Source organism: Gekko japonicus, unplaced genomic scaffold (genome assembly GCF_001447785.1).
Source record: "Gekko japonicus isolate JY-2015 unplaced genomic scaffold, Gekko_japonicus_V1.1 scaffold3494, whole genome shotgun sequence".
Classification (NCBI taxonomy): domain Eukaryota; kingdom Metazoa; phylum Chordata; class Lepidosauria; order Squamata; family Gekkonidae; genus Gekko; species Gekko japonicus.
The window spans coordinates 66100-77100 of record NW_015167641.1 but is presented as its reverse complement, the minus strand read 5'-3'; the positions used below and the strand labels follow the sequence as shown (position 1 = coordinate 77100).

General features: G+C 44.6%; 1 protein-coding gene across 1 annotated transcript in view; it reads left to right on the top strand.

Annotated features, from left to right (window-relative positions):
* The window catches only part of CCDC14 (coiled-coil domain containing 14), a 31133-nt gene extending 20132 nt beyond the window's left edge, over positions 1–11001 (top strand). Inside the window, exons 10-13 of the mRNA XM_015414073.1 lie at positions 3264–3343; positions 7868–8086; positions 8176–8308; positions 10035–11001. Of these exons, the coding sequence (XP_015269559.1) occupies positions 3264–3343; positions 7868–8086; positions 8176–8308; positions 10035–11001 (1399 nt within the window). The remainder of the gene's footprint in view (positions 1–3263; positions 3344–7867; positions 8087–8175; positions 8309–10034) is intronic.

Here is an 11001-nt window from a genome sequence, read left to right as displayed (position 1 = left end):
GTGTTTAGGGGGTGGGGGGTAAAGCCTGGAAGGGTATTTGCTGTTTTCCCCCCCTCTAGTTAGGTTCTGGTTTGGGTTTTTTGGCAGTACTACAGGGTCGAGAGAGTTTTCTCTGGCAGAACTTCTTTGCCCTTGGTGAGTGAGGGGCTTGGGGGGTGGTGACGGCGGCCAAGCCAGAGAGGCCTATTTTGCTGTGCTCAGGCGTTTGCTGGTTTCTTTTCCTCTGGTTGTGTTCTGGTTTGGGGTTTTTGGTAGTACAGGGTTGAAAGAGTTCTCTCTGGTAGAACTTCTTTGCCTTTGGTGAGACAGGGCCTTCTGTGTTTCCCTTGGGCAGGGTGGGTGAGTGAGCAGCAAGCACAAGGCGATGTGCTGTTCACTGGCCACACCAGCCTGCTGTCCCCACCACCCCAAACCAAAATTGCCTGCTGAAATTAAAACAGCATCATAAAACCAGTTCTTGAGGGAGAAGAAGAGGAGATTGGATTTATACCCCGCCCTTCACTACCCAAAGGTGTCTCAGAGCGGCTTACGAACTCCTTCCCCGCCCCCTCCCCGCAACAGACACCTGGTGAGGTAGGTGGGGCTGAGAGAGCTCTTGACAGGAACTGCTCTTTTTTCAAGAATGGCTCTTATCAGAACTATGGCTTGCCCAAGGCCAGCCAGCCAGGTGCAAGTGGAGGAGTGGGGAATCAAACCCGGTTCACCCAGATTAGAGTCCGCGCATGTAACCACTACACCAAACTGGCTCTTAAAGAGAAGAGATTGAATTTATACCCCGCCCTTCACTACCCAAAGGTGTCTCAGAGCGGCTTACAAACTCCTTTTCCTTCCCCTTCCCCTCCCCACAACAGACACCCTGTGAGGTAGGCGGGGCTGAGAGAGCTCTTGACAGAAATGGCTCTTTTTTAAGGACAGCGCTTATCAGAGCTACGGCTTGCCCAAGGTCATCCAGCCAGGTGCAAGTGGAGGAGCGGGGAATCAAACCTGGTCCTCCCAGCTTAGAGTCTGCGCACTTAACCACTCCACCAAACTGGCTCTCTGTGAGATAGATAGGCAAGGGCCATACACAACCCAGCAGAAACCAAAGGAACACTATGCATTAACTTGCTAAGCTAAACCTTCTTCTTTTCAGGGGTTCGGAGGAGGTGGGAAAGGGAGAGCCTGTGAGGGGCTCCGGCAGCACCTAGACTAAGGGAGGCTCCTCCACTGAGGGACGGATATCATTGGCTTGGTGTGCTGTTGCTGGGGGGGAGGGGAGGATCAGGGTTGACAAACACAACCCCCTCCTCCTCACTTTCTGTGGCCTTCCCTTGGGAAATTATAAGTTTTCCAAGAGTTCTTGGAACTTGTTACTGCTGCTGCATTGGACGGGGTTGTGCTGCGGGGCACTTTTGTTTGCACTGATTCTGCTGTCCCTGTAACCCCTGGGCCCCTTGCTTGGATTGTGATTCGTTGATAGACTGTTGATAGACTGTGATAGACAGTTGAGGTGCTGGCTTCTACTGCTGGGCACTAGCAGGTTGTACTGGGTTCTGCTGCTGGGCAGCAGCGATTTACACGGATTCTGTGGTCCCGTACTTCCTGCAGAAATATCCTGCCTTACTTCAGAGATTCTCAGATTTGACCTTAGTCCTGTTGGGTTTGGGGCACTGCCACACTGACACTGGTTTCTGCCGCTCGACACAAACAGGTTGCAGTGGGTTCTGCTGTCCTGCAACTAATGCTCCCTCTAAGCTGTGGAGTCTTGTGAGCAAAAATTCTGCATTGTGAGCTGCTGGCATTAAAGTTGTGAGGCGGCAATTCAGCTACTGCATATATCCGTTTGCTCTGGAGCCCTCCTTCCTAAGACAAAAATGTGTGAGCTGGAGGCTAAAAAACTGTGAACCAGCTTACACTAACTCAGCTTAGAGGGAACACTGCAAACCCCCTCCCCCCCTTGCTATTTGTGATCCTGCGTGCTTGACATCAGACCTGTAGAGCTGGCTTCTGCTGTTGCTGGGCACTAGTAGGTTGGCTGGCACTAGGTTGTGCTGCTGGAATGGACACTAGTAGATTGCACTGGTTCTGTTGTCCTCCTTGCAGAAATGTCCCGCCTTATTTCAAAGTTTCTCAGATTCTCTGATCTGATCTCTTGGTCCTGTTGGCTTGGCACGGCCAAAGTGGCACTGGTTGTGATGGGCACATCGCAGTGGTCCTGCTGCTGGCCATGCTACCTCCCCTCCCCACACCACACCTCAGTTTCTACTGCAGAGATTCTCTGTGAGAATCTGCTGGGCTTGCTGTGCTTGCCTGCCTGTTTTTTCCACCCACCGTTGGAAACAGTGGAGGATGGGGGGCACCCTCTTTGGGTGCCCGTAGAATTGGACACCCTGGTCCAAACTTTTCCAAACTTGGGGGTTCTTTTAAGGAGAGGCTCCAATAGGTACACTGCAAATTTGGAGCCTCTACCTCACACACACACACACACCCCGGCCGGGCCTCTGAATATACTCTATGAGATTTGCCATTGACCTCAGTGACCCCGTAGGGTATTATGGAACCGAATACATTTGGGAATCCCAAATATCTCCTGAATATGAACACAATACTGATATTAGTATTTGGGGATATTCGGCCCCCAAACTCCCAAATCTGAATAATGCTGAACATTTTTTTCCGTGTACATACCTAATAGGCAGTGGGAAAGAAACTATGAAACTCGGTACGTGCAGAACTGAAAAGCATGTAAGATAAATCCAGTTACCATTCACCTGAACCAAGAGAATTGAGTATGCTGAGCGTTGTTTGTTACACTTTGCCTAGTTATGAACCTGCTGGCCAGGTGGCATTTTGTCTGCCACATAGACCAATTCTATGCAAATTAGTTATTAACAGTAATAGGCAATAAATCACTGTTCGTAGATATGACATAACCAAGTAACAAACACTGGTGTTCAAATGACACATAACTAATTCTTTCTGTTGACTTGGATCAGATCAATACTGATAACATCCAACTGGACTGGAAGTTGTTCACGGCAACTGGGTGAATGTGGCACTTTGTATTTCAGTCAGGATTGGTTAGTATACACGAGTTAGTTGTTATAAACATTGCTGTGTATGCGCAACAGCACAAAAGAGTTATTGCGGGATAGACAAAGACAAAATGAAAATCAGAGTCAAAAGTGAGGGGGGAGAAAGTTTTTAAACTTTTTTCTAAATTACAATTAGATGTAGGTTCGCATTTAAGAATTATTTTTCTTCTTTTCCTAACTCACATGTAGGCAACTAAGGATTTTGAACCAGCAGCTCAAAGAAAAAAAGAGAGCTGAAAAAGAATGCGATCTGGATGGCGACGTTGAATGTAAGTGTCAAGCGAGACTCCAATATATTTATTTTTAAATGCTTTGATCCCAGTTTATCTACTTGGACTCCAGCATTTGAAAGGAGGACATTTGAGAAGTCAATATTCTGAGATGGTTATTGAGCTTCAACAGTGGAGGTGGTGCTTTTTCTATTGAATGAAGACTTTTTGAAGTGGTCCCTATTTATCTACTTGCAATTTCTTGCTTTCGAACTGCTAGGTTGGCAGGAGCTGGAACTAGAGACGGGAGCTCACCCTGTCTTGCGGCACCCGGGTCTTGAACCGCTGAACTACTGACCTTCCACAGCCTGCAGTTCAGCGTCTTAACCACTTGAGCCACCGCAGCTCCGCCATTGGGGCAGTACAGCAATAATAAAATCATTCACAATACAGTTTGAGGAATATCTCAACAATGAAATCATTCAAAATACAGTAAAATGTTCCAATGTCTACTAGAAAGTTTAAAATCTCAGTAATCCACTACATGCGCTATTACAGTTTTCCTATGCCTTGCAGCGAGCCAGCTAAATCTAGCCACCTGGTAAGTAACATTATGATGTCTATCTGAAAGAAAGAACCTTAGAAGGTACCATTTCTGTCTGACGTTTAAAGGTAATGAAACAGGCAGAGGAAGAGATTCATGGAAATTGTTATATGCCTTGCAATCAAACAGGATGTGGTCTAGCAATTCTATGCCTTCATTACAAGAGGGGCGAATCCTTTCTTCATAGGGAATCTTTTTATACTTTCCTTCAAGGACAGCTGAGGGAAGTGTGTCACCGCGCAGTAGTGTGCACACTCTCCTATACTCTTGATTTAATAGGTGGGAAAGGCAAGGCATAGGGGTTGCCCTCATAATAGGTTCTAGACAGAGTCTCCCTATTCTATTCGAATCATCTTGCCTTGCAGTATCATTTACCCTCTGTTTGACCAAAGCCTTGGCTTTATCATAATTCAGAGAGCGCAGAAATTGCTTGGAAAACCTGTAAAAAGGTAATTTCGTTTCCAGTGCCCTTATCCATGGAGGAGCAGAAGAATCTAGAAATATTAACTTTGCCAACCCCCTGTGAAAGAATACCAATTTTAACCAGTACAGAATCACCGCTAACCATAGCCCTCGCCTTCACCATTATCATACCCAATCCCAGATGCGTACAAGCGTTAGGGACACCATTCGGCACTTTTAAAATTGTTCTCAAAAATTTAGATTGAACCGTGTCCAGTTTCCTGATGTTTGAAGTAATATTAGTTGGGGCTATCCATAGATAAGCTGGGCAAAAAAAGATATTTACATACGCTGTTTTATTCATTGAAGAGAGAGATTGCAAAACATATTGAAACCAACACGCCTCTTGTACAAATAAAGTTTTATTTTGTTTTACGAAAACCTAGAGTTATATGCTGTTACTATACGACAGTCTCATCTTCAGGACCACATAGTCCAACGAAGGAATTAAATTCCTGGTGGCGACATTACATGCCGTCAGTGAGAGAAACAAGAAATTTAAAAACACATCATATCTACCCACAAATTAAAAGAGAAGTAGTCGTGGCACAAGGTATTGCCACAGATGCTATATGGAGCCCCAATTTGGGGGTCTGGAAATTTATGATCACTGGAAATAATCCAGAATAAGTTTACCCATATCCTCAATTCTACATGAGCAGTTATAGCTAGATTCGAGTTGGCCCTGCTGCCAATATTGACCTCTGTCCACAAGGCTGCCATTAATTTTTGGCTGGAAATCCTGTTTGGTTTAAGCTCAAGTTTTTTAACCTTGGCCTATGAAGAAGAGAAAGCCAACACATGGCAAGGCCACATATTAAGTTTAGTGGCCAAACTTGGATTTTCAGAAGACTATTTAAGAGGGCTTGGTTTATCCGCAGCAAAACAATCAATAAAACAGACTACTGGATATAAATGCTCATATGGGTGCTATACTGCTAGATACCCTGAGAATAGCTCCCCTTTATAAGCAACTCGTACCTTCTCCTTTACCCTCCCATATTACTTTAATCTATCAAATTTTGAGTGTAGGAAAGCATTCACTAAAGCACCATTGGATATTTTACAACTGGCAATGCTGCAGGGCTATTTTTGGGCAGGAACGCACAGGAACGGACTTCCGGCTGGCTTCCAAGTTGGCCACGCCCAGCAGGAACGCATTAGCATTAGGCCACACCCAACAGCAGAAACTCATTAGGATTGGCTACATTAGGGGTGTGTGGCCTAACATGCAAAGGAGTTCCTGCTACAAAAAAGCCCTGGGTTTGGACAGCAAACAAGGTAAATAGAATAAAAAGGGGAAGGTGGGTGTGGCTGGATGAGCACACTTCTGGTAACATGGGGGTGTGGCCTAATATGCTAATGAGTTTCTGCTGTTGGGTGTAGCCTATTATGCTAATGAGTTCCTGCTGGGCTTTTTTTGTAGAAGACTCTTGGCTAAGAGTCAGCTATAACAGGATTCCATATAACGAACGTGTCTGCCCCTGCGATCAAAAAGCTATCGAGGATTTAGGCCATGTGGTTTTCCACTGCCCAAGATTCGCACTAGAATGCGAACGATATCTTGGGAATACTTTATCACAACACCCAGGGAGAGCAGACAACAATAGACTAATTGTACTGCTTGCTGATAAAAGTAAATGGGTAACTTCACAAATGGCAAAATTTATCGCCAAGGGTGATAAAGCTTTCATCAAAACCATCTACTGTTACTGATTGATTCGTTGTTCAAGTTTAAACTGTTCACGTGATTTCAATGGTTGCTATAAATTTTCAATGGTATTCATTGGTATTTTAATTACTGTATTGTATTTTTTCTTGACACTGTTCTTGGTGCTATTTGCTATGGCCATGAGCTAATGCAATAAAGTTTATGATGATCATGAAGATTCTCCATGAATGTGGCCTATGCTGGTATGCATTGTACTCATAACATCTTCTCCCCATGCTGGACATTCTTAATCTGTGGTGCTTTGTTAATATGCTATGCATTCTTCATTATAGACCTTGTAAAGGTTCAGTTGCCTAATTTGTATCTAGCTGTATTGCCACCATGCCTTACATATATCTGGGGTGTATTTCTGTGCCTGGAGCATAGAAAATGGAATGGCTAGCTTCCTCTGTTGGGCTGTTCTCAGACTTCTTGAGCAAGTCTGAAATCCTTGGGTTCACTCTCTCTGTCCCTCTTTCCTTACATATAGAATCAAGACTGAATACTTGGTTTAGAAAGTGTTTGACTTAATCAGTTTATTTTGATGCCCAAGTTTGGACATGTCAACAAACTAGGATTTATTTGTTGGTACACAAATCTGGATTCTAAAACACTCTTTAATCCTGGCTTAAAATTCTTGGCTGTCAGCATAAATCAAACACAAACTTCTTAAAGCACCCAAACCAAGGATTTCAGATTTGTTCACAATACAATGCATTGTGATTTGTTTCTGATGGTTCAGTGCAGCCTTGCCCCCCTCCATGCTGAAATTAAAGAATTGGCCACCACTTTTCAGCACTGCTAGTCCCGTCTCCTAACTCTTAACGTCACATCAAGTAATGGCAGTATAGCATATAATATGCAGATAGTTTCTTATGACGGAAGTTACATTTTAGCTTCTCTGTGGGAATTGATTGCAAGGTTTCTCTTATCCCTTTGTATAGAAATATTGTTTCTAAACTCTCATGCCTTCTTCCTGTGATGACGTTTTGTGTGTCTTTTTCCTGTTGCAGGCCAGATGGCCTAGTGGGATTTCTGTCACTTGACCAGATGGCTGAACCACCAAATAGCCATGCCATATAATCATGCCAGATACCCACATTCCTTAAACTCCAGGGCTAAATCTCGTGTCTAGGCGCTGACCACACAGAGCTACCATTGTGAGAGTAATTGTGTGCACCTCTGAGTTAGAGTTGCTGATGTGTTAAGTCCCAGATGCCAGCTAAGAGATTGAATCTCTACTCTTAGGCTGGGTACGGACCCCTTTGAAGAGATTCTGGTGGCAAACTGTTGTGAATCCTAGAGAGGGTACAGACTGTCTCGTGGATTTTGTTTCCTGTGCTGAAATATAGAGTTCCCTCTCATCCCTGGACTGGGCTGAGTGGGTTTAATCCTGTAACACCCTTTAATTCATTAAAGCAGTTTGTGCTACTGAATTTCTTCACGCATGTTCATATGAGGTTAGCATGAAGCAGGCAGTACATGTGGTAAGCCAGCAGCATCTCTACAATTGCAGCTGTTTGCTAACCAAGCTCTTAGTTATGGTAGCCAAAATCGGCATTTTGGATTGGCTCTAGAAGGAAACTGGGTAGGTTCTGTATGTAATGTAGAATGGCTGCTTTATGTTCCTTAAGGAAGCTGGATTGCTATATTATGTGACCTGGCTAGAAGGGCCTTCAGTGGCAACCATGTGGTGAATGTGTTGCAATAATCAGTGCTGGGCGTTACAAGGATATTGTGCCATTTCTGTCTGGGTAATTATAAATATTGATTCAGTTGTTTTGTGTTTTTTGTTACTGTTCCATAGTCCTCTCCCTTCAGTCCTTGAACAGGACACTGCAGAGTCAGTTGAATGAATCCGTGAAAAGCACTGAGTTACTGCAAAATAAAAACGAAGAACTAATTAAAACCTTAGAAAGCCAAAGAGAAGAAGAGAGAAGATTAACTAGAATAATCCACGAGAGAGAGCAAGAACTGCTTGAAAAGAAGCGACAGAATGATATTGAATCAACAAAGCTCAAACTGGGTGCGTGCCCTGTGGCTGCAGGCTTTGTTTGAAGGTGCTTGTAACATGAAAGTTAAACGCATTACATTTTGCCAATATATCTATTTTAGAAGCAGATGAGATGCTGGCCCACATGAAGAGTTTCCAGTATAAGTTAGAAGCAGCTGAGAAAGAGAACCGGATCTTGGGTATCACTTTGCGTCAGCGAGATGCAGAAGTGAACAGACTACGTGAATTGACAAGGTAACGTTTCCCTTTCTCCAGGAGCACGGAAACATACTGCAGTAGAAACCAGTTTCTGCCCTATTTTACTACTTGGGGTAGGCGAAAGCAGTTTGCTCTTCAGACTTGGTTTCTGTAACTATGCGAAATGTGTATGAACTCTCCTCCTGTGACTGTAGTGCTTGGCCAACAGAGGGCAGTAGTGATTCATGTACTGAATTGAAAATTTGGTTTTTCCTGGAAACCAGACATGAACCGTTGCAGTCAACAGGGTCTGTGAAGGTCATTAAACCCGAGTTGGTCAGCTGATCAAGTCAGAGGCTTATCACATGTGGAAGAAGGCTTCTGCATAAGTAACCACCGAATCAATTCTAGCATATCCCATTTAAAAATCCCAGTCGTAATGACATTTGATGCAAGGGTCCCTACAGCTGTAGAGATACCTGGGGGAGGGGGGGGCGTTAACGTCTCTCTGCCAAAACACACTGCACTGCACTGCACTACTCTGTGGGATTTCCCTCAAAGGAGGCCATCCCTCAGTTTTGGTAAGGAAGAGTTGTTATTCTTCCCTTAACTGTGTTGCCAATTGTAGCCAGTTTGCTTTGTCCTATAAAACCAGGGGGAACCGCTGCCGGCCAAGCCCACTGCAGTATTATTCCTCCCTTAACTGTGTTGCAAATTGTAGCCAGTTTGCTTTGTCCTATAAAACCAGGGGGAACCAGTGCCAGCCAAGCCCACTGCGGTATTTACATCGTAACATGCTGTGTGCTTGTTTCTTGGATTTCTTTCTTCTCTCTTGTACACACAAACATTTATCCCACGTAAGGTATGAGTGCATGTGTGCGTATGTAACAGAGAGGATACTGCACCCAGATAGGCAAGGCCAGTAACATGGGTCTTTCCCACCTGATCAGCAACCTCCCTACCAGTGACCTGACCCTGTTTAGACCAGCTCTCCTTAGAAAAAAGGGGAAGGCTTCGTCATGCTGAGGTGTGATAGAGAAAATGCTGGGAGCAGGAAATCCAAAAGAAATTGATGATTTCCCCAATGGCTTCTCTTTAATGTAAAAAGTTGCTTGCGACTGTGTTTCTGATCACTTCATTAAAAGGTAAACTACCCCCATCAAGTGGTTATTTGGGGAGCAGTTTTATAGGTATGGGGAGCTGCGGTGGCTCAAGTGGTTAAGACGCTGAACTGCAGGCTGTGGAAGGTCGGTAGTTCAGCAGTTCGAGACCCGGGTGCCGCGTGACGGAGTGAGCTCCCGTCTCTAGTTCCAGCTCCTGCCAACCTGGCAGTTCGAAAGCAAGAAATTGCAAGTAGATAAATAGGGACCACTTCGGTGGGAAGGGAACAGCGTTCCGTGCGCCTTGGTGTTTAGTCATGCCGGCCACATGACCACGGAAACGTCTTTGGACAGCGCTGGCTCTTCGGCTTTGAAATGGAGATGAGCACCGCAACCCTAGAGTCGGATTCAACTGGCTTTCGAGCAAGGGAACCTTTACCTTTACCTTTTTTATATAGGTATATCTCTCAGTGACCTGTTAACTTTAATTTTTAGCCCTATTTTCATTTCCTTTCAGGTCAGCATATTCATGACTAAATAGTAGCATTGTGTCCCATGTAGTAGAAAGTGAACAGATGCCTCAGAATTGTTGTCTATAAGAGCCTATAACAATCTGAGATGTGTGATCTTGGGTTTGCCACACTTGCACTCCTAATAACGCACTGTTTGATTTTACTTAATAGGGCTCTGCAGGGCAGCATGTCCAAGCTTCTGTCAGACCTCACCATGGACACTAAACCAAAACTAGGAAAGAGCCTGTCTAAAGCTCTCCTGGAAATCCATGAAAAACAGCTGCAGCCTGACACGTACCCTCTCAGTGCTTCCATAATGAGCTACCTCCAAAACGTCGAGACTGATCCCGTTCAGGTAAATGCAGAGCCCCTCTCAAAAGGCGAGACGAAAGAAGCAGATCAAATGGATGACCAGGCAGCTGAACGCTCTCCTCAAAAGTCTCCTCCTGGGGCACAAGTGGTACTGGCACCAACAAACACTTTCACCTGTCTCAAGGCTGATATGGAGACAGCCAGTGATTTGAGCACTCTAGTGGGAGAAGACAAGCTGGATGAGACGATTTACATCCCCTTGACTAGCAGTCCGTCAAAGAGATTGGCGGCAGCACCTGAAAGATGTGGCATGTCTCTCCGAGAGCCGAAAAACCTTGACCCTGATTTTGGATTGGCTGATTCTAAATGGTCAAGCAGGTCTGGGGTGCCGGGCAAGGCAAAAGTCCTCGATAAATTCAGCAGTAGCTGCACTCTAAAAAAGGCTGTGGAAAATAAATCTGAAAATATGGGGAGGACAGCAAAGCTGGAAGGCAAGAGGCCTCAAACGCAGCCAAGAGAAATAACAAACGGAGCTGCTAAAGAGATTTTGGATAATCCAGGGAGACGTCAGCCTGATAAATTCTTTTATACTCCCATTTCACATTGCAAAGAAAATGTGCAGAAAAAAGGCCTTGGAATTTCTGCTCCTGACTCAAGTTTTTCGACATTTGATTGCTTGTCAAAAAAATCAGAATGGACTATATCTTCCTTTTCAACGTTCACTTCTCAGGATGAAGAGGACTTTAAAAATGGTCTTGCAGCCTTGGATGCTAACATAGCAAGACTGCAAAAGACATTGCAGAACAATTTGAGTTCTTATGGATGA